Genomic DNA, 24,619 nt, shown 5'->3' on the forward strand with positions numbered 1-24,619 from the left:
TTTCCTTGTAAGCAGCATTTATTATTACAGCACAAGTCTATACAAAATGTACAAATTTAATGTACAATAACATTCATATATAATTTTAATGTTATGGCCACATATAGCAACTAATTACTTATTCAATAATAATGATAACTACAGACATTTTAAAATGAACAACTGAAAGCCTCAGACTGAAATGATTCCCAATTTCAACCTTAATAGGCTTCCTGCAAGAAAAAGGTTTAAGTGTTCTTACAAGCACATACCAGAATATCAACAATAGTCAAATAAAAGTATAAGCTGGCAGCTGTTCTATCCAGTTTCAAAAACATGCATCTCAGATATTGATATTGGTGAAAGCTTGGTAAAGCAATTGTAGACAATACTTGTTTTTATACTTAATGTGAATTTGAAAAGTTTTTAAATTCTTGGTTTCTGTGAAATTGAATTATAAAACCACAGAAAATAATATCCTTTTTATAATAATCTATATATTATATAATATTACTTAAATATCCTTATTCAGTGTAAAATATATTAAATAGTACAAATACATGTAAGTCTGATTATGAAAAATGTATATGTCATTTTAACATCTTGTATGAATATTTTGAAGTATGAAGAAAATACTGTCCCAGAATTTTTTAATTGTTGGGTCCTGATTTTTTTTGCTCCTGGTTATTCATCACTCTATAATTTTAGGTTTATTCCAAATATTTAAAATTATGGTAGATTATCAAACATAACTAAGTTGTAGGCAACGCATTCTTAGAATTTAAAAAACAAATTTACACTTGAAATTGAAAATTGCAAAGTATTATGACAGAAAACCTGCTATTTTTGTGTAAATACAAGTATAATTTAATATAATACTATTATAAAGGTGAGCAAATATGCAAAACGAAGAAAAAAAGATATACCATGTTTATTCCATGGTAGATTGAATTGTGTTATTATTAATGCTACACTAATATCACAATAAATTTTCACAAAATTCACAGGGAATGATTTGCAAAATCTATGATTAGATGATATGAATGATACAAATGATTTCTTATAAGATATGACTTTGTAATGATGGTATACTAAACCACATGGACAAGTTATCTCTGATATAGGTATGTGCTAACTAAATTATAACATATCTGTATTTTTATTATATCAGAAAATTTCAATTTTAAATCTACACTGGAAATGTCTTCCCACATGAAAATTTCCGTAAATTCATATCCATTTAAGTATGGTTTGCACAATTCATTAATTCAATTTGTATTTTTTTAAATTCAAAATGAGATTTCAACTTTTTCAAATGTGTATGTCAAAAATCAAAATACATGATTCAAATACAGAGCCTCCAAATATTAAATAATCAGGAAAGATAGCACACAATTATCTATTTACTTGTATGGAAAGGGGTGGTACAAGATAGGGGAAAGAAGCTGGTATTATGCTTTAACCTACAATACAGAGACAAAATTCTGTTATTCATAGATTGATTTCTTTTTATATCTTCATATTAACCAACTGCAGGGGTGCGGTTCCTCTGTGGTTTTGTGTTTGTTTCTTAATTAAGACTTAAATAATGTGATTAAAACATCCTGTGAAAGTGTGTAGTTATTTGATAGAGTCATAAAACAACACCACCATGGATATAATTTATAAAGCACACACCTACAACTGTTTATTGAAAATTAAAAAAAAATGAATACACATGATAACTTTTTTATAATATTTCCAATTGACACTGTTTTTAGGAATCCTTCTCCTTAAATCTTTGATATTATAGTACCAAAAAAAATGTAGGTCTCAAAATTATGGAAAAAAAATTTTCTCACAAACTTAAGTCTCTATTAGACTTCTTTCGAGTCTGTGCTTTTTAACTTTATTTCAATTCAAAACTTTACAATAATAAAACATTCCTTGTAAGAAAAGTAAAGAAAATGTAAAAACTAAAACTATAGCATGAATGTATGAAAAGGACTGACTGATGGAAACATTATAGAAAAATACAATCAAAGTGCTGGAAATTGAATTGAACAATTAAATGTATATTATTGCAAAAGTAAATATTCTTTTAAACATTAAATTAACTATCAAAGTAAACTTTTCTTAGATAAACCTCATATAATCGAGAAAAAAATTGCTTGTAATTAAAATAAACAATTCTGTGTCCGTATTTTATTTCAATAAATCATGTTATTGGTTTTGTTCCTTATCAAATTTATTAGTTCATACCTTCCTTTTTATGTAAGGGAAAATTAACTTACACAGATTTGACCTTTGCACTATGAAAGTTAGACTTCTACAATTTCAAATCTAACATCTTTATTAATGTACACATCAATAAGACAAATATTGCACATGACTTGTTAAATAAGATGTTTTATATATATATATATCTATATCTATACTTCTCTATATATACAACTTTGTACAATGAAGGAAGACTCTAGTGTTCACTTGATAAGCAGCAGTAAACAAAACAATGCAAACAAACAAACAAAACAATTGAAACGGAACAAAATTCAAAACAAGTGACATGGAATTATAAGACGGCTGCTCAGTTCTATTGAATATAAAAAAAAATTGAGATTGTGATATCAATTTTTCAGAAGAAACTAAACAAAATAGAAAAAAAAAATGTAAGTACTTCCAAAGTTATTGAGAGAGTAAAAGACCTATAAAAGACACAACTCAGTATAATCTATAGCACAAAGAATGGAAATTCAGACTTTAAAGGGAAGTTATAAAGTTAGTTTCTAATAGAGTTATCTCTTTGTTTTTTTTTAATTGCACAATGCCAGAGATCTTTAATGTTATTCTATAAATAGAATTAGAATCTTTAAAAAGTTATATAATAGATTTGTTTTTTGTAGGGTAAAAAACAATTGCCTTCTTTATTTCTCTGTTTTCTTACTAAACAACATTGCTGATCGGTCCCTTTTATCAAATTATTATCTAAATATTATACATTATAAAGATTATTGGAAATGTTCCATTTTGAAATTCTCCTTCAGAAATATGTCCATGGAAAAAAGAACCCTGGGACACTATAGAGGAAAACTTGCTCTCATATTGAAAATATTTTTAATGAAAGAAAATGAAATCAATCAGTATTTAAAAATAGAGAAATAAGCACCAATGTATAACAAACAAAGGAAAAACACAAAAAAATAGGTAGAAATAATTAGTGTATTTACTAAATCAGTAATAAATGTTAAGAGTTTTCTTTATCTTTCACAGTGTTAATTAAAAATTTGAAGTTTGTGGAAAATATTTAAATCCTTTACCTAAATCAATTAACTATAGTCTTAATTAGTACCATTACATAACAGTAGCACTTTGCATATATAAATCACACAATTTTCACACATTACACACATATATCACTCAATTTTATGACAAAACGATGAGCATGCACATTAACTCAACAAAAATACAAATTTGGAGAGATGAAAATGACAATTAGCCCTACTTTCTGGCCAGTGAAATATAAGAACATTCCATGAGACTACTATTCTTAATAGACATAGAACCATGACTTAAGACACTTATTCTATCCACTAATCTATAGTATTTTTCCTTTATTGTAAGTGCTTTTCCTAAAGACAAAAAGATATCCCCTGAGTTTTTTCATTAATACTTTCCAACTGAAATCACAATTTTTATGAGATATAACAACAGACATTTGTAGTATGATGAAAATATGACAGTAATACATGTACATTGCAACAAATCATCCTATACTGTAGGGTTACTGCACTAAAATCAAGAAATTACAGTACTGTATTTGAAGATTTGCAATCATCAATGGACGACCTAAATGGAGTTTAATTATCATTTTCAAACGATATTGCATCATTACTGTTGTTTATGTTTTACAGAGAAAGTTATTCTGCACTTACTGTTACAGATGTACTGATGCGTTTGAAGGATTTTAAACATCTAAGAATAAAATATGTGTAAACCAAGGCCAACATAAACCAGATTTTCATGAATTTTTGAACCAAAACTTAAAACAACTATATTTAAGTACTTCAACTTGTGTAAAAACATCACTTGTATAATTTGAACTAGTCATATACGTTTTAGTATACAAAGACAATATTTTGGCTACATATGATAATAATGATAGTACCCTTGCAACGTTAAGCTTCTACTGGCAGGAGCATTTTCATGCATTTATATTTATTTTTATTTATCAAAAAAAGGCAAAAAAAAATTAATAACAATAAGCTTCATGGCAATGTTTAAAATTTATATAACTTGTATAAATAATTTTAACTGTATACATCTAGTTGGGTTTAGTTATAAATGTACAGAGTAGGTCTATATAAAACTACATTGTAGTTGCAATACATGAACTTAATAACTATATATCAACATGCCCTGTTTACACAATTTTATATAAAATCCACTTTAGATATTTTCTGTAACAGAAATATAATAATTATAACATAGTTTAAACAATTCTTTTGTTAAAGGGTTAAGAACAGACATCTGGACTTCTGAGCTTCAAAAATTACATATATTCATCAATTTATTACCTCTGCCATTCATAATTATCAAGAAATATTATCTGTTTAAAAAAAATCAAGTGTACATAAGTACCATTTAATAGGGGTCTACTATTTAGTAACTAGGAGTTTTTTTTAAAAATTGCTTTTGTCTTTCTTTGCAAGTTTGGTACAAATGAGAGCATAAATTCACATTCAAACTACAATTGAGGAAAACAACTATCACATACACAAGGCTTATTAAATAGAATGACTGTAAAAGCCAACTACTTTAATAATTCTTTACAACTAACTGTATTTGAGCAAACTCTTAGGGCTAAATAAATGACAGCAATTCTTTCTACATTTGCTGAAATCTTGAAATATTGACACTTAACCAATATTTTCAAAGAAAGTCAACCATATTTTGATAATTCTATTTTCAAGTCAATTTCCCTATTCAGGTTAAATTTTGATAAAAAAGTATTAAATTTCTAAATTTTCCTTGTCATCAGAAAGGGACTCAACATATTATTTTGATACATTATTCAATGAAGAGAAAATAATCAGATAATCATGACTTTTAACTTTCCGCTCGTACATTCACAGTACATAGTCTTTCAATAATATGCTTTCAAATTCACAATATTGCAAAGACATATTTCAGATTAATAGCTACCAGACAGATAAGGATGAGAGGCATTGTATTGGCAGAAAATCACATCCCTTTACAATTAATGCTTCTCATATGCAAGTCAATTAATCTGACAGCTCTTCAACACTACTTTCATACATGCATTAGACTTCAGAGCTAACCATTATCTACGAATTTACAAATTTTAGGCAGAGCTTTTCATGCGTCCTTTGTACCTACTTATTCAAATATCTCAACAAGACAGGCTTGATAGTTCACATGTATACACATCTCATTTACACTTCCTACCAGGTGCATCTATAGTATATCGTTTAAAATAATTCCATGACAATTTCAAAGAATTTTCACAAATTTCATTAAAAATTTCTAATTTCACATTTTTTTTTATCAATCTTCGTCCCATTCATCTTCCCCGTTATCATCTGAGTCCTCTTCCCCACCCTCACTATCACTAGCTTCCATTGCTTTCCTTCTCATTTCAAATGCCCGGTTCATAATTGAATGCACATCAAATCGTCCTGATGGTGTTTTCTTTTGTTCTTCTTTTCTCTTTCTCTCTTCTGTTTTTCTTAACTTTGACATCCCTGAAGAAGAAAATATATGTTTAATTCATTTCTCAAGCATGATCATACTTTATCCCCATTTTGTACAAATCAATTACAAAACACCACAATAAATTGTTTTGATTTCACTGAATTCTCCCATAATTCTTGTAATTATAGTTAGGACAATTTTTCACATTTAATGTTTAGCTAAAAAAATAAACCAAATACATGTATAATACTATAGTACACAATGATACAGTTACTATTGCAAATAACTAGAAAATAATTTAACTTTTTTAGGAATGTTCTTTTTCACGGGAGCCACTGTTTGTTTTTTGCAGTTTCTTGTATCAGTATTTTTTAAGTAAGTTCTGCTACAATGTAAACAATGGCACAAAGACTACAGATTTGTATGGTATGGAAATAGTGCCTTTCACCAGTTGCAAGTAAAAAAATGCCAGAAGTATTCCAAAATGTTTCTCCTAAAAAATGCTCTCAAATTAAATACAGCCTACAATTTAAAACAATCAAAGTTATCTTTCTTTGCTCTTCATTAAGTTGCTAATGTAAAAAAAATTCAAAAACTATTAAATATCAAAAATTTGTATTACTGATAACTCATATTAATGACTTTAAAACATGTTACCTCAATTTTTTGTTTTCTGCATATTTTGGTTGCTGTCTCATTGACACATTCCTTATCTGTCTTTTATTCATATATTTTGGTTGCTGTCTCATTGAACAAAACCTCACCAATCAATGCTGTCTTATTGCAGTTACTAAATTAATCTTTAATCCCTATTGTCTCAAATTTAAACAAAAATAAACGTCTAAATGGCAGGCATTCCAAAACAAAATCTTTACTGCAACATTTAGAAATACTTACAATCCCCAATTCTAATTTCTGATAATAAAGCACTTCTTTCCGTTTCCACTGGTGCAGGGGGTTGCTCAACTTCTGTCCTTCCTATCGTTGACGAACTATTAGTTGATGATATGGACACCCCATCAGAAGGTGCTCTCACATGTCCATTAGGCATTGACATTGCTGGGGGTGGTGGTGGAGGAGGGGGAGGAGGAGGAGGGGGTGGGGGAGCACCTCCATCCATTGGTGGTGGAGAAATTGGAGGTGGGGGCATAATTTCTATTGGTGTGTCTGGCATGAATTGAGGAGGAGGGGGTGGCGGAGGTAGATGATCTGGTGTTCGCCTCGAGGGACTAGAAGAATAACTACTAGGCTGTCGTACTGGTGAGCCTCCTTGCGGTGATTCCCCTCTTGCGTCATAATTCATTTGTTGGTTTCTAGTCATCTGCGGACTTGGCGTGTATGACTTATGATTATAACTGTCAGAATCCAATGGGGGCGGGGGAGGAGGAGGTGGCAAACTGTCTCTTTGCCCTCTCATCCTGTCACTGTTTGGATCAAAAGGCGGAGGAGGAGGAGGAGCTTGCTGCGGTCTAGCAGGACTGATCATTGACGGTGCTCGTGATCCTCTTTGATGTTGCTGCTGAAGGTGTAGATGACTGGGATGTTGTTGAGGATGATCTGGTAAGTTTGGATCATAATATTGTTGATGCTGCTGTGACATCTGACTAATTCGTGGGTCCTGAGGTGATGGTAATTCGTTTGGACCATTCATATACTGTGACTTTTTGTTCGCATGTGCCTGAAAAAAGATTTATAAAAAGTTAAAAAATTTCCAAGTGAAGGAAAAGACAAGATAAAGATGTATTATGACACAATTTTTACATAATTTTCACTTTACGTCAGGATCTGTTCACGATATTTTTTTCTGATAGATTTGAGATAATTCAATTTGAACCATATTCCAACTCCCAAATCTCTTACAAATACAGCCTTTAAGTCTGTAGGTTTTTAGCAAGTACATCGAAATTTTCTTTGTTTTCCTCTTAAGTTCTTAATGGCAATTTTAAGTTAAAACCATAAGCATGATATAATTACAGCAGAAGCTTTTTTTGTAATACTATAATGTGCAACAGTTAAATATAGGGGTTGACATATAACCAGTAATAGGTCCTAACTTTAGTGACCTTCATATAATCTTCTGAGGAACTTGTGCTTTAATTTATGTGTGTGTAGTTCTTTTTCTCTTCTTTTCTTTCTGAATGGAGAGTTGTGTGATGATATTTGCTGATAATTAAAATATATGTGCTAATTGTAGAAAAAAAGAAAATTTTGCTTTATCCAAGCTCTTGGAATTAAATAGTTGATGCAGGTGTTCTATTGAAAAAGCCATATGATATTCTTTATTTATCGCTATTTTGTGCATTTTTCCTTTGATCTTTTTTTGTGATAATTTTCAGATCATGCTTCTCGCTTGAGATGGAAAAATTATCGCTAGAAACTAAGGAGGCCACTTGGCGTTGCTAACGAAATTGACATGAAACTGACAACGTCGTCATAGGTACCAGCGAAAGTGAGAAAAGCAATAGAGTTGAGATGACCAATGATAATCTATAATTATTCTTCCCTTGTGTAAATTTTAGAAAAGAATTATTTTGCTTTATCCATGTTCTTATGCTGTCTGTTATCTTCTATTTGGTAGGGTTGTTGTCTCTTTGGCATATTTCCCCATCTCCATTCACAATTTTATTACTTACCTGTGAATATCTAGGATCTATATCATTCTGTTGCTGTGGCGATGAAACATGGTTTTGAGAAGGTTTATTTTGAATGTCAGCACTAGATAAAGAAGTCGCATTAGAGGAAGGTAATCCTTTCAATATTTGTTGGGGATTCTGATATTCTGAACTAAATTCTATTCCTTGTGCTCTGTCTTTATATTTTTCTTTGATTAATTTAATTTCTTTAGGTTTTGCTCTTGTTTTCGTTTCTTTAGGCCTTTGCTAAAATATAGAAATAGTACTATGAAAATGAAATTTACATGATCAACAACAAAACCAAGCAATAACTAGTAACATGATTAAAATAAATAAACATTTTTTTTAAATACATGTTTGATGTTCTGTTGACATAAGACAGTCAGGGATACTACTTGTACAAGTTATTTTCATCTACTTGAAGAAGTAAATTATTATATAATTACACAAGTAAATTTGTTAAAATTCATACTTTCTTATCAGGTTTGAATAATCTACGCTTATTTTTTTCTAAAAAAAAATTAAGAGGTTTCTTTGTTTGTGATAAGGTCCCTAAAATTAATTTGATTAAACAATGTTCAATGTATAAAAAAAGCGTTTAAATTTCAGGCATGATCAGGTAAAATAGATGAACTAATTTTTCTCATTGTTGAATATGGTTATATGGTTGTCTTCAATAGTTTACATTCACTTCATTTGAACTTTATTTGATAGTTGTTTGGATGGCAATCATACCAATTTCCTTACTTTTTATAAACTAAGGCTTTAGTGTTTGCATTCGGTTATGAGATATCTTTTTATGTGTTTAGTTGAAAAGAAGAAAAAATCATGATGATCATATCTAATCATAACATAAATATTATCACACTAATAAAGTGAAATTTACATGACTATTTAGCATTCTTCAATTGGATAGTCATTTAGGAAATTTCCAAACTGGAGAAAGTAATAGAGTAATTAAAAATAATGACATATCAGTGAAACATAGCAAAGAAATTGCCAATCAGGTGATATTAGTTTAGTACATGTAATAGCAAATAATGATACACAAGTTGGAAAAGAAATGTCACAGATGATAACCTTCTTTCGTTTTGCTTTGTATTCTGTTTTCTTTTGTTCTATATCTTTCTGTATATCTGAGAACCATAACTCAAAGAAGTATCCAGGATCTGTGTAAAACTTCATACTGTCCTTGCCATCCTCTCTGCAAAAGAAAAACATATATTGAAAATAATCTTGTGAACCTACATATTGACCCTATAATCTCAATGAATCTACTGTGATAACTGAAAATTCAGAAATGTTATTGTGCATTTCTTATTGAGTTCAAATGTGAGATTTATTATTGCATTTGCAGGAAATTCTCAATCCATTTTATAAAGCCAACAAAATTCAAAATGCCAGTTTTTTTAATTTTTGTCCTGACGCTATTTTCACAACATGCCAAATAATTTTTGTATTTACAGTACTGAAAATATACTCCAAATATCATCAGTTACAGCTGGACAACAGCTGGGTATAATTAATAAAATAGACTATTTCCAATAAGCTTCATCTTTTCAATGTTCTTGGCCTGAATCTTTAAAATGTTAACTAATTTGAAATAAATTAAATAATATATATCAGTATTTAAATTTTAATTGCAATGCACATCAAGTATGATGTTACCATCAAGGAAGTCCTCAAAATATAAATATTTGTATAAAAATATGTGAAAAATTAATTAACAAAACGCTAGTTTCAATAGACTCTCTTGACAATCATGACAATGTGATTATGTCATCTAAGTAAACAAATAGATAACTGACAAAGCATGAACACTCAGATTGAAAGGAATGTTCTTCCTTCTTTGTAAAGCATTTACTTCTACATGTTCTATATCTATAACAATATATATTTACTTAAGGTGATAAAAAAAGATCCAAAAGTACATTATTTCCTTTTTTTATGTTCATGTCATGATGACTGAAAGAATACAAAGATTTCTCATTTTCTTTGTTAATACCAATCCAATATAACCATGATAACAGCACATTCAAAGGAGTAGGTCCGGTAAGGACCATTTTTGACCTCAAGTTTCAAGTTCATCTGACGAAAGATTTTGACCACTTTTTAAGCACTTAATTGTCTATTTCATTTGATTTGATTAGTTTATGTGAAAGATTTTAACACATTATACATTAAAAAACGATCCAATTCAGGCTCAGTCAAATATGAAAAATCTACCAAATATGCAGAAAAAATGCCACTTTTCAGATGGTTTTTGTCAAAAATGAAAGTGGCCGCATCCGTGTTCATTCTCAACCTTTGTATATGTTATGTCTTATTGTAAAATACAACTTGCGTTTCAATATTATGGATGAACATGAATGCGGCCACTTTTGTTTCAGTCTGCACGGTTAGCCACTAGTCCGATGCCCCAGACTAGTAAAATTTCATTTGGACTAGTAAGTTTTTGCAAAACTTTGTTTGGACCAATAAGAAAAATGTCATGATATTGGTCTTCGGACTAGTAGTTGAAAAAGTTTTTGGTGCAGACTGTTGTTTAACACGGAAACCGTCTAAAAAAATAACTAAAATGCTAGAATTGTGAGGTTTTCAGTAATTTAGCATGACTTAATGGTGCAATTACCCGATATATGTGCATTGTATTGTAAAAAATAGCCCATATTTACGTAGCAGAAGCATTCTACTGTCCAATAAATAACTAAGAGTTTACATTTTAACAATTTTGTAAAACTGCTTTATTTTGGGGCCAAAAAGGGGTCTTACTGGACCTACTCCTTTACCTAGTATAGATACAAAATTCTATGTGAAATAATTCTTACTTTACAGGATTTTTTAGAGGGATTTAAGAGCTTTTTATATTCATCATGTTCATAGACAGTCACATGTGGTCTATTTTTGAAGCTGTGAGCTATTTGTTTTGTGTGCGTAATTGGGTAGTACTTTCACCTATGTTTGCCCCATATCTCCATCTGTTTATATCTAGTTACACTTAACATGCTTTAATTATCACTGAACAAGTATATATTTGTTTAGGGGCCAGCTGAAGGACGGCTCCAGGTGCCGCAATTTCTCGCTACATTGAAGACCTGTTGGTGACCTTCTGCTGTTGTTTTTTTATTTGGTCGGGTTGTTGTCTCTTTGACACATTCCCCATTTCCATTCTCAATTTTATTTTCATGGTAAATCAGTGTGTAAGGTTTGTAAAAGCTGCTGTTCATCATGTTCATTCTGTTGAGGATCACTGTTCTGAACTCAGATCCTCTACCTTAGAAAACCTGCATTGAACTAGTTTAATCCATATGAAATTTCTAAATACCTGAACTCATTAAGTTTCTCCAAAGCAGGAGGTCTTGTACATTCAATATATGCCTGTTGTATAGATTTTGGTATCGTTGCCCTGGAAACAACCTGTTGATCATGTTGATTTGAACTTTTGTATGGTTTTCTTAAATGTATGTCTTGTAAGGAAACTGAAAAAAGAAATGCACTCATAAAAGATTTTTATTAAATAAGTATTCATCTATCTTTATCAATGAACATGAATAAATAAACAAGAGTTTATGTCATACAGTTATAAATATAAAAATAGTTTTGTCACTTCCACCTGTCATACCTCTCATTGTGGACACCCAACTACTTTTTTTTATTCAAATTCAACATCAAATTTATTTTCAATTTAAAGTCATACATTGCCATATATATGAAACAAGTGATTGGTGAAAAATAATGCTTATCCAATTCCTGAACCAATGCATGTATCATTGACTTACTAGACTTCTGTGCACAATTTTATCATTTATTACGCAAATGTATCGTCTATTTTTTTCTCTCTCTGTTGTAATGATGTGAAAATATGGCTGCTCATTACTTATCGTGTTTCAAGTTGAGTTTACCGATTGTCACCTTATAGTAATCAATCAACAAAGAAGCATGGATATTGAGCACATGTTAAACATGTACAATCAAATAATAGTTTATTTCAGTGATAGATCCATGTGTATTGCGATCACCAGATTTTTACGAGAAGAGTCATGATTTGATTAATTTGCATACGGGAAATATGTTGGTGAATTAAGCAAACAATTGAAAAAAAAAGAAAACTTCTTTTAAATGTGGACAAATTAAAGAATTTTCTTCAGAGAAAAGTATAGGTACATATAAGTTTAAGAATGAAAACTATCTATTTTATACGCACATATATGCATCATTTTTTTTTAATTTGAGGTTTCATGTGACTTTAATAGATTTTCCACAAATGTTATTTGTGCAAATCTAAAGAAGAAAATAAAAAAGTATCTTATCCAAAATTCAAAATAATTTCCAATTTGCCATACTACATAAAATTAAGTATTGAAAAAACAGGCTTAAAATAAACTGCATTTAAGTGATCTATAGCAGTGTATTCTCAACCATTAAGTTCTAAATTACCTTGCTCTCTTTCTGCGTCTAGCTGTTTCACTTTATCTCTTAGATGATCAATACGGTTTTGTAATTGGTTGGCTCTCCCCAAAAAGTTAGAGGCCTCCTTTGAAAGGTCTTCAAACATGTCCTCAGCATGGTGACTGAGGCTGCTGAGCTGTTGAATGACAGAACTCAGGGTGTGGTTGGTCACACATTCCAATTCGTTAGCTACCGATTTATCAACCTCAACATGGCTGACATTGACTGGTTCTATACCTCGCTGAATGAAAGGCATGTTGTACAATCATCTGAAAATAGAAAATTATAATACATTTTTAAATTAAGTCATCAACAAAAGTTAAAATAAATCCAACTTCTGATATTGCTAAACAGGTCTAAAGAATTTTATGCATCTACTTTGAAATTTTATGCATCTGCTTTTAAAATTTTATGATTAGAATTTTATGCATCTTCTTTCTTTCTTTTAGTTTTTAATTATCTTTTATCACTGTTTATTCTTACTGTAATTTATATTCATGAATATCAGGTCTGGTGCGTTGATTTTTGTTTTTAAATGTACAGCACTGTTTCAATTCAATCAGACAGACTGACAGATTTATAGTTGATAGCGGCAGAGTCTTATATTTATATGTCTCTGATAGAGGAAAACGAGATGGTGATACATGTACAATGCATATAGAATAATTCCTCAATATTATGCGAGTCAGTACTACCTGAGTTGTCATACTGACTTGAGCTATTTTTAGATTAATGCAAAATATAATTAACAGGACTAAATTTGGAAGAAATTCAACATTTTGTATCAGTCCTTTTGTTTTCTTCATTGAAATTGAAAAAAATAAGGAAAACATAGTACAAATGTTTGTTTGTTTTAACTATCAAATATTTTCCTTATTTTCTTTTTCCTTTTTGAATTATTATTTCATAAAACTATTTATAAAGTGTAAAATATCTTTACAACAAAGTCAAAAGAAACAAAGAACCATACAACCATATTCAGAAGTAAGAACCTTTAATTCCTCATTCTTTAAAAAGTACTTTTTTCCTTTAATTCCTCATCATGCTCATCGGTACAAAGTATTTCAAACATGACAATCATCTTTTTTAAGTCCTAATACTAGTATCATTTAGTTAAACAGCTTTATTCAAGCATTAAACCCCCACATATTAATCCAACATTGATATGTATAAGAAAATGTAGATATGTTTGCTAAGTTTAGAGAATAAAGTACTAGAAGTCCTTCTTTCATAAAAAAAAAATTCGCTGATTCAGGTTTCTCTGAACGCCAGGTTATAAAATCATGGTATTATAATATATATATGCATGTACAATTAACAAATGACCATTTACAAGCTTAAGGACCATTAAACAAGTATTAAAAGTTGAACGTTAACAAATGTATAATTCTTATATTAACATGATTAAATCTCATAGATAAGATATTCAATATTTCCTGATGTACAACATATAACTTCTTCATATGTGAAGTGATTTCAATAGAATATTTCCTGTTTATAAGGTTAGATATACACTGTGGAATGTTCCTACACAATTACCACTGAAGTTTTAACGGCTGAAGTTTTAAAGGGATACAAGTGCAATATTGGAAAATACATAATAGTTTGTAAAGATAAAATCTTATGTATTGTCCCAGTTATCATGGCTATCTTTAAATCTAATTTATAAATCTTTACACAATCCAGAATGAGATTAAATATCGTCTATTTTTACAAGAGTAGATTATTGTTACTTGAACAATTGAAAGTACATTGTACATGAATATTATAAGATAACAAAACATAAACACCATAAATGCTGTCAACTCAAATTCACATTTCATAGTGAAATTTCAATCATAAAAGAATTTGCATTTTATAGAAACTTAAAACCCTTCAGCTAACTAACATGACTAACAAACAAGAAATTATTCAATCTTCTTTTAATTATACCATTTACAAATGAATTAAAAATCACTAAAACGCTTTTTTCTCGTTCCTAATCTAATAGCCTTTAACTCCATACATGTAAAAATATCCATTTAAGATTTATTATTGATAATCTTTCTTAATACATTGTAATATGCTTAAGGGGATGTGTTAATCTTACAATATCAAATGAACTTGACATTTGTACATTTAAATAGAAAATTGACAACATTGATATAGTATATCGTTCAAGTTTTCATGCTGATCATGTTTATCAAAAAAATATCACTTTTTTCACAAGTTTTGAAAAGCTGTTCATCATTTTCTTGCACAGAGAATAATTTGTGTCTAACTGTCCTATTTATTTTTTTATGATAGCTCCTGCAATTTTATATAACAAGTAAATTGTCAACTTCAAATTTTTCTCTGATAAGATACTTTTGAGTCCTAGTAATTACATGAATTATTATGGTCTTCATGGTCTTGTACATGTATTTTCAAACAATATTTTGTGTATCTGAGATGGTATTTCCAGAAATTCTGGAATGAAGAAGCTCAAACAGTATAACAGTGTACATGTCTCATGGGCCTGGTGACTACTAAATAAATTTTTTAACAAAAATTCAAGGATTTAAAAAATAATACCTTAAATTTAAAATAATTGTATTGCAAAAACTGCAACTTGATAAATATCAGAAGATACAAAATGTATGAATTATTATTTCATTTCTTAAGAACAGCCTTGTGTTCACTATTTAATTCACAGATGGATTTATTTCAGATAAGAGTATAATCCTATGCCTAATATTGAAAGCTACCTTGCAACAACACTTTCAAATATACTGTATATAACAATGAATAATGTCCATTCAATATTGAACTATAACCACACCCAAAATAACCTTCACTTACAATTTACCTGTGCTTATGTAGGGGAACACGTAATGTTTTGAAAACACAACAAACAAAAGTTTCAATTATATTTTAAAATAGTAAAATTCCTTTAGAAGTTCACAACTTTGAAATTTCATAGCTGTTTTATAATATACATGTACATATGCAGCTTTTTATGAGACATATGACTATATTTGTTAGTATGAGAGCCGTGGTGTAGTGGTTAGTGCATCGGACTACTAACACAAAGGTTCCTGGTTCGATTCCCGTCTGGGATGAAAATTTCAGGGACTTAATTTTCGGCTCTCCCTTGACACCATTTGCGAGTATGGTCTTGAGGAATCGATGATAGTCCGTCGGACGGGGACGATAAATGGCTGACCCGTGTTAAGAGAGAGCCATATCTCTTGCACGTTAAAGACACCCTTGTAGATTTCGAAAAAGAGCAGGCTAATGCCGCTACAAGGCAGCACTCGTACCCGCAAAGTGGAAAGGGATTAATATAAGTTGCAAAACTTGTTTCCCAATCCACTATAAATAAATATGTTTAAACTAAACTATTTGTTAGTATAGCAAATGTATAGGTTTTAACCACACCTACTGTTTAAGTACCATGACATCATGATGTGACTGCAAATTTTACTACAAGAGGAAATCAAACTCACACATACATGTAGCTGTACCAACTTACGATCTTGGTAGACAAACTCTGTGTCATTTTGGTCTTTTGTGGATAGTTGTCTCATTGATCATACCACATCTTCTTTTTTATATTAGTGCATATTTCTTATACAATTATTTAACTATTTAGAAAATCGAATAGAGCATGGAAACAGGGAATGTATCAAAGAGACAACAACCCGAAAACTGTCAAACGCCACAAATGGGTCTTTAACCATGTTAACACAAACAAGAAAATCTGGCACTCATATGCAGGCTTCTAAACGATAAGGTATGCTACATGTAGATCAGTACATGGACGCCACACTTAACTGTGAAACATACCAATGATATGGATGGACATTTTTCACCCTTTCTTTTTTCTGAATTATTGTTAAGAAAATTTACAACAACAAAAAAACAACATTGGAAGGGAACTGAATGTAGCTTGTTAATGTTATATAAAATGATGCAGGAGGAAACTTTATGATTTTCTTTATTCAATTTACAAGGATCTTATATTACATTCATAACATTTAAAAATTCCCAACAAGAAGTTTCCACTTACAGTTTTACTCGTGTTCAAATCAACATGCATATACATGTAAATATATATAGTAACACTGCCTTTTTTAAAACTTATGTCTAGACAGTTTGGTACAGACCCGTTACTAGTATATATATTTAGATACATGTATAAAGTATATTTTATTAACTTCAGTATGTTCATGATGTTTTGTTTCATCTCACCACTTTGATGATGGTCATTAAAATATAATACAATGCAGATGTGTCCTTGTACATGTGCACAGGGGTCGAATTTAAGCTTTTTTGTGTACTGGACCGCCGGACCAGTGGACTGAAAACTCTACTGGTCCCGCTCCAAATCTACTGGTCCTGCAAAAATCACATTTATTTGACAAGCACTACACAGGCAAAATTTGCTCACGTGAATTTCACATGAATCTCACATGAAAAATTTCATGTGAGGTGAGATTCACCTCAAACGAGCTTATACATGAAACTTTTCATGTGAATTTCACGTGAATTGAGATTCACATGATTCTCACGTGAAAAATTTCACATGAATTTCACGTGAACTTTTCAAAAAAAAAAAATGGTATTTTTCATGATTTTACTTGAAATTAAAAATTTTAGATGTTGTTTGAAATACTATATTTTAAAAATTCATGTGAATTTCACGTGAACAAATTTCATGTAATTTTCATGTGAAGTTCACGTGAATTTCACATGAGATTCATGTGAAACTCACATAAACCGATTTCACATGAGTTTCACGTATAAGCTCGTTTGAGGTGAAATTCACATGAATTTAAATTCACGTGAAATATAAATTAAATGACAGATGTTTAATTTTATTTTGATGCTTTCGTTACCAGAATGAGCAGGAAGGGACAGGATTAAATTTTTCCCATATTGTAAAGTTTATTAAATTCCGATCTACTATATATAATGCAACCATTCGCGATCTTTTTCCCATAATTTTTGGTATTTGCGTTTCCTTTTGACACTTTTTTATACTTTATTTCAATCTTCCTTTTGATTTTCAGTTATCTTCGTTTTTTTGTCCGGTGGTTTAACTCCTTCCAAAAATTTTATATTGTTCTGAAGGAAGCTCACCCGAGATATTAATTAACTTGATCAATTGTAATACCCCCCAGTACCGTTTAAATTGATTTCACAGGTAAATTGTTTTGTAAACAAACGGAGATTGCGATGCAATCAGTGATTTTTATCGACAAATTTCTACTGGTCCGCCGGACCACCAGCTGACAAAATCAACTGGTCCGACGCAAATTTTACTAGCCCCAGACTAGCGCTAATTTCGACCCCTGTGTGCACCTAACCTTCAGCAAACTTATTTTTGTACCTTCAGGCCAAATTACAAAAAAGATTAAACCTCCTTGTACACACAATGACATCGCCTGCCCTCTTTTGATCCTTGCAATACTCCTACCAAAAAGTATTTTATTGGGACTTCTTGTAATGAATCTTGACAAATTTATATCTGGACTTCTAATAAACTCAAGGTGAAAAAATTTAGCAAATCAAAAAAAAGTCTGTACTTTATCATGTTTATCATGTTAATATTTCATTTGGCTTCATGCCTTTAAAAATCTATTTTTTGTTCGCAATTAAACATGTTAAACATGTTTTAAAATGTATACATGTATTTTTTTAATTTCATTTTAATTTCTTATTACTTAATGTATGTACAAAAATGTATTGCTACAAATGTAGTTCTGAATAAAAATATAATAACATCCACCAGGAAAAATCTGTCAACACTTCAGTCAAACTTGTACTAAATTTCACTTAATCAATATTCATGTCTAAATTAATCACCATCCAATCTTCCATGGTGTGCAATAAAAGGTAAATATAACTCTTACAATAAAGTATATAGGACAACAGCCTTGTAAATAAAATACATGTCACCCTTGAGTAATCTTCACAAAAGAAGAGACAAATAAAGATGTAATTACAATCCACCTTCAAATATATCTCAACTCATTTCCATTTTCTCATGTGATTACGTTTGTATTGTAAGTATTACAAAGATAGCACTTAAAAATGAATGAAGAACATGAATACCTCTCTGAGAATTAGTCTAATTGATTATGCTTTTTGTCTATTGTTCTAGCCAGTAACTGTGATAGTATTATTATTTATAGTGCCAAAATCTGCAAATTTATTTTAGATAGAAGACGTCGATTTTTATATCGTTAAACTTTTTTTTTTCTCTTTTATTTGTTTAACTGTAAATATAAATATTTAAAGGATTTTTTTTTAATCTAGCTGTACAGTGATATTTATTAGTATTAATTTTCAATAGATATTTTAATCCCGTCTCTCATAATTCTTTTTAGAATGGCATTAATATTTTATATTATTGTATGTGTTCATGTAATATGTTATGTATTGTAATATTAATTGTTTAAATAAACCAATTTTTTAACAATTATATAAAGTATGTTCCCTATTGGAATTTTGAAAACAAGTAATATTAATGGTGAGACGTAAATAAACTATTTGTATTGTATTGTATTGTTGTACAAAATATATTTGTTTTTGATATAAGATAATACATTAATTATAATGATTGTTGGTGTCTAAAATCACTTTCAGAACTGATAGCTATATCATATGGAAACACTTTTAAATGGTGGTGTCCCCTCAGAAAATAACGACTGACAATCCTAGTCAATCCAGATTGGAATTGAACAAACCTACCATGAGATAAATGAATTATCATTTGATTATAGGTACAGTACATATTGTATGAGACAGCAACCCAAAGGCAATACAAGAGCAAGATATCTATGGGTCAACATTCAGTCTTCCAAAACATTTTTAATAATCTTTTGATAGGTGTTTGTCTTTGAAAGACCACCATACATGTCGCATGATGTGCATGTATATAGTTTATTTTAATATATATGTAAACAGTAGGAGTAACTAACAATTGCAAATAAAACTAAAATTGAAGTTGAAAACTCACAAGATACTTAATCATGGTAATGTAGTCATGGTAATAGTACTGTAAACATGTCCATATGTACTTCAGGTGTTTTTTTGTTGAAATTTTCTTGATTTTGAATTGTCTCTCGATGTCTCTCTAGCTTTGTTATGGAGAATTTGATATGATATAGTTATTTAGTTTTAAATATGTTCCAAATATTATGTTCATAAAATTGATGAAAAAATCCAATTTCCTATAGTGATAATAATTTCGAAGTTTATATTCAAGTTTTTCAAGTTGCATATATGAATATATATATTATATATCATAATGTATATCAGATATATTTTCAACGAGACAGCAATCCAATAAAACACTTTTTTTTCACATTTCCTCATTTTGAGTATTTTGTCAAGTAAAAAATCTATCAACTTCCCTTTAAAATTATAGTTAATAGCCCTAATCACTGATCTTCAATCATATATACATTGTTTAAAGTGTGTTACATAACATCCTAATTTACAGGGGCTTTTGTCATGTGTGCGGATGAGTGTTTTAAGTACATATAAAAAGAAGATGTGGTATGATTGCCAATGAGACAACTATCCACAAAAGACCAAAATGACACAAACATTAACAATTATAGGTCACTGTACGGCCTTCAACAATGAGCAAAGCCCATGCTGCATATAGTCAGCTATAAACACATGTTCATGTAGTTAATGTATTTTTAGCCAGTCTATCAACACTGAGATTGTTAGTTTGAACCCTGCACCTACATGTTCATGTAACATTCAATTCCAATCTAAATTGACTAGGATTTCCAGTTTTCCTGCAAAACATTTCGATTCAAGAACAATAGCTCTGCATAAAATCAACAGATCATAATAAAATTCAAACTTGACTTGTAACAATACCAGTTAGGGTTCAGACATTAAAAAAAATAACAAGATATTATAAAACAAGTAATATTTGTTTTCGACTTATAGAAGTCAAAAATGTGTTTTCATTTTCAGAATACACCAAATATCAAATCAATATCTTTAAGTACGCAGAAAAAAAAATTGAAAACTGATTTTCCAGACTGACATGACTGACCAACTGACAGAAAGTGGAAAGGGATTAATATAAGTTGCAAAACTTGTTTCCCAATCCACTATAAATAAATATGTTTAAACTAACTGACAGAATGCAAATATATACATTGTACATGATATAAGTCCCCTTTACCTTGTCTTTAGGGTACTTATTATTTCGGATAAAATCACATCCAAGCCATCAAGCATCACATCACAATGATGCAACACAACTTTGGGGAGAATACTGAATTGTATCAATAATTTAATGATAATTACATACTTAAAGGCACTAGTTATCCTTGCTGGTTCATTGGCCTTACAATAAGTCTGACAGATGACCATGCCGTTTTTTCAAAATGATTAGAATTTACATTTTTTTGTAGATAGATACACACAACATTAGCCTTGTAAATCATTTATTGTAAAACCATTACCATTAAATTAACTTTAGAAAGATTGTGAATTTTCTAAGTCAATCCTGTGGGTTTAAAAAAATAATTTATTTGATTTATTTCCCTTGATCATGTTAATAGTGTACAGCATATACATGTACAGTGGCCATACCATGACACCATCTAGAAAAAAGTTTTACTACCGATCAAAAAAATACCCAATATCATGAATATTATTAAATTTCAAATTTTATTGAGTTATTAACTTACAAAAAATGTACATTGGAAAAAATTCTTATAAAAAATTCTTTTCAGTTTAAAAAAAAAATTACCAATATTGGAAAAGTAAATAAGTTCATCTAACATGTCTAAGTATTAAATAAAAGCCTCTGGCGTTTGTTAGTCTTTTATGATTTTTTATTTAAGTTTCTTGTGTATATTACAGAGTTTACTTTAATATGATGTCCATTATCACTGAACTAGTTAACATTTTTTAGGGGCCAGCTGAAGCACTTCTCAGGGTGCAGGAGTTTCTAACTGCATTGAAGACCCATTGGTGACCATGATGGTGGACTTGGGTTGTTGTCTGCTCTTTGGTCAGGTTGTTTTCTCTTTGACACAATGACATTCCCCATTTCCATTCTCTTATTTTTCTACTCAAACACCCTGGGCACTATTAAACTTACAAATGACTTATAGGATTAAGAACATGTGAAGGACATGAAACAATCTGTTAATGGTACGTACACATGTAGCCAAATATTGAAGTAAAACAAGACCTACATTAAATAACTGCTGATCTGCATTCCAAAAAGAAATTTAATAAATTCATGAAATTATTATCAGTGAGCAGTCCCTTTGAACATGTTGAATACTGTGTTTTCAATAATTTTCTATTTTCAATGTACCAATTTTCATGGATTGAATGAGGAAAACTTGCATTTTCCTGGATTTTTAACTTTGTGGTTTTGCTAAAGTTTGCATATATACATTCCAATAAAATATATGTCTTTCATTTCACATTTAAATTTGTGGTTTCTTCATAGTTGATGAATATAATTTGTTGGTCCTGACATTAAAAGAGATACTTGGTCTGGTATTTTGATCGCAAGCAGCAACCCTGATGAACAATGCAAAAATGATTCCCTAGTGAGATGGGATTTCACTATGTAAGTATACTCGCTGAATTGTATCACAGAGGTTCAGGTTAAGACAAAGTGATTAAAAATATTATATATCTTTAATATGAACGGCATTACAATTGATTGCCCAGCGACAGCATGGGACAGGTGACTGGCCCAAGTGACATGAGTGATGATGCCCTAAACATGCAAAAATTATGTTCAGTATGACAATAAGACCAAAAGTTTTGACAGAAATGCAACCAACTTAAAGAGTGGTCTTTCACATCACTGATAACAAAATTCAGGACTACACCATCATAATTTTTTTGTGGTTTACTCTTTACAAAAAAATATCTGGATTAACATTCCGACCCTAAGCAGCATAGAATGATTGATTACGAATTGGGCTGTGTATTGGGATATCATGATGCTTTAAGGGATCACTATGAAAAGATCGGAATGTAACTTTGAACATATCCTTGAAATCTGTCTACATTTTTTAGCTACTTTTCGACCTGAAAGATGACAGCAGAAAAACAAAAACAGGTCACTGGCACACCCAAGTTTATAATAATTTTTGAGCAGTTACGAAAAATGGCATGATTTTTCACGTGGCAATTCGAACAAATGATTTTTTTGTGATATAGAAACATGCTCACCAGTTGCATTCAAACTTCATGATTGGAAAAATGTAAATATTTACGATACAGCATCATCAATCCGGGAAGTCAAGAAAATGGCGATAAAATCTCGTTAATTATCATGCATTCTCATTATCAACGAGACTTGACATAAATTTGATTGAATTCCTCATTAAGAAAATGTTCCTTTCGTTCAATTAATTTCTACAATCGACAAAAACTTTAACAAAACCAGACAATAAATGAAAAAAATGAAATTTAATATAAAAGTCAATTTCATTTGCTGCAGTAAATTTTTGTTCGATACTGTTGTTTACGCATTTCATTTCCGGTTAATGCTTTTGAAACGTTTTTTGGCCTGTAGACTCTTTCAACGCCAATTATTGAAAATGTCCTAAAATGTTGGCACTCCAACAATATAGCAGTGATGAAGACAATTCAGACCATGAAAACAAAGATCGTTTAGAGGATCTCACGGCCCATCTCAGACCAATAAATCAGCAAAATGCGATTTCTTCAACGATTCAGTTGAAAGCAGCACCAGAAATATTTACAAAAGTATGACAACCATATTTTGAAAAGAATTCAACATAATCTGTTTCCCAACAATCTTATTTGTATCCCCTTCTTTTATGTGTCACAGGGTCAAATGGCCACATGGTTTTATTCTATTTGGGCTGATAAGTGACTAGTATAAGCTTTCCAATATTTTATTCACACTGAAAATACATTAATAAATGAATTACAATTATGTAATTAAAAGTTTCCTTATAATTTGGACCGTGAATTTGACAGGCAAAACATGCAATAAAAGGCCTTTAAAAGTGAAAATGTGCTTACCTGAAAATAGGGAAAAAGTTATAGATCCCGCAGCTCTAATGTGCTGAGTAAGTGTGAATACCCGTATTTTTACGGGTAGACAGTATATATAGTACAGACAATTTGTGGCGGGATTACATGCATTAAATTATCGTGCAGAAAGTATAGTGAAAGTCTATTGTCATAGTCTGTCAATGAATGAATGAATGAATGAATGCGTAAATGATAGTAAATCATAGTAAATCGAAATCAGTATAGTATTTCTCTTTCTTTATTCAGCTGATAATTTGTTACGGTGACATATGTAATATGAGGCAGGCATTTCCTGTAACTTCATTAGTCCTTACTACGCTAGTCACAGCATAAGTTGTGCCAACTTTTTTACCCACTGCTGCTGGTCGCGTCATTTTTCGAAGGGATTTCATGACAATCTCTTCAATCTGCCTATTCTGTCAATGTAATCTTTGGTAATGTGCCACTTGTAGTTTGGCTTTTGTCTCTTTTGTGTTCTCGTCGTCCAGTCTCGTTAGCATAGTAGCTAAATTTAGGTTTCTGACCCGACCTCTTTTGATATTTGATGTACATATTTTCTCGTTTGTTCTCATAGCAGGGACACTCCAGAAGGAAATGGTGAGGTGTTTCAGGTTCTCCACAATAGCACAATTTTATATGCTGCTTGTTTGACGTCCTGCAGTGTTATAATATGACGTTACTTTCCTGTGGTAGATCTTTTGCTCCCTCTGCCGCTGTTTTTGGATGTCAGCCTTGTCATTGCCAGCTATGTAATTTGAGTCGGGCATGGGCTTGAAATCATCGAAACTTTAATGAAAGAAAAATAGCAGAAAATAGATCTGAAGAGGTTAAAA

At 30.4% G+C, this 24,619-nt stretch overlaps 2 protein-coding genes across 3 annotated transcripts in view; one reads left to right on the plus strand and one right to left on the minus strand.

The window, feature by feature from the left end:
• LOC134687050 (actin-binding protein WASF2-like) lies at positions 1 to 23,093 on the minus strand. The gene is made up of 7 exons (XM_063547009.1): positions 22,953 to 23,093; positions 12,741 to 13,021; positions 11,629 to 11,782; positions 9,384 to 9,507; positions 8,304 to 8,549; positions 6,568 to 7,348; positions 1 to 5,720 (listed from the first exon to the last, which is right to left on the minus strand). The coding sequence occupies exons 2-7, from the start codon at positions 13,006 to 13,008 to the stop codon at positions 5,524 to 5,526; spliced, it is 1,770 nt and encodes a 589-aa protein (XP_063403079.1). The 5' UTR covers positions 13,009 to 13,021; positions 22,953 to 23,093; the 3' UTR covers positions 1 to 5,523.
• A 130-nt stretch (positions 23,094 to 23,223) lies between these two features.
• LOC134687051 (pre-mRNA-processing factor 17-like) overlaps positions 23,224 to 24,619 on the plus strand; it is a 39,164-nt gene continuing 37,768 nt past the window's right edge. For both annotated transcript variants that reach the window (XM_063547011.1, XM_063547010.1), the window contains exon 1: positions 23,224 to 23,492. In XM_063547011.1, the coding sequence (XP_063403081.1) occupies positions 23,334 to 23,492 (159 nt within the window). In that variant the 5' untranslated portion in view covers positions 23,224 to 23,333. The remainder of the gene's footprint in view (positions 23,493 to 24,619) is intronic.

The sequence above is a fragment of the Mytilus trossulus genome, chromosome 10 (assembly GCF_036588685.1).
Source record: "Mytilus trossulus isolate FHL-02 chromosome 10, PNRI_Mtr1.1.1.hap1, whole genome shotgun sequence".
In the NCBI taxonomy this organism is placed as follows: Eukaryota; Metazoa; Mollusca; class Bivalvia; order Mytilida; family Mytilidae; genus Mytilus; species Mytilus trossulus.

What these genes read in the sequence shown, in the direction of transcription:
- LOC134687050 (XM_063547009.1), bottom strand. Translation starts at nt 13,008, where the DNA reads ATGCCTTTCATTCAGCGAGGTATAGAACCAGTCAATGTCAGCCATGTT. An exon ending in GAGAAACTTAATGAGTTCAG is followed by an intron (nt 9,508 to 11,628) that starts GTATTTAGAAAT and finishes TTTCTTTTGCAG; the next exon opens with AGAGGATGGCAAGGACAGTA. An exon ending in AGAAATTAGAATTGGGGATT is followed by an intron (nt 5,721 to 6,567) that starts GTAAGTATTTCT and finishes TTTCTTCTTCAG; the next exon opens with GGATGTCAAAGTTAAGAAAA.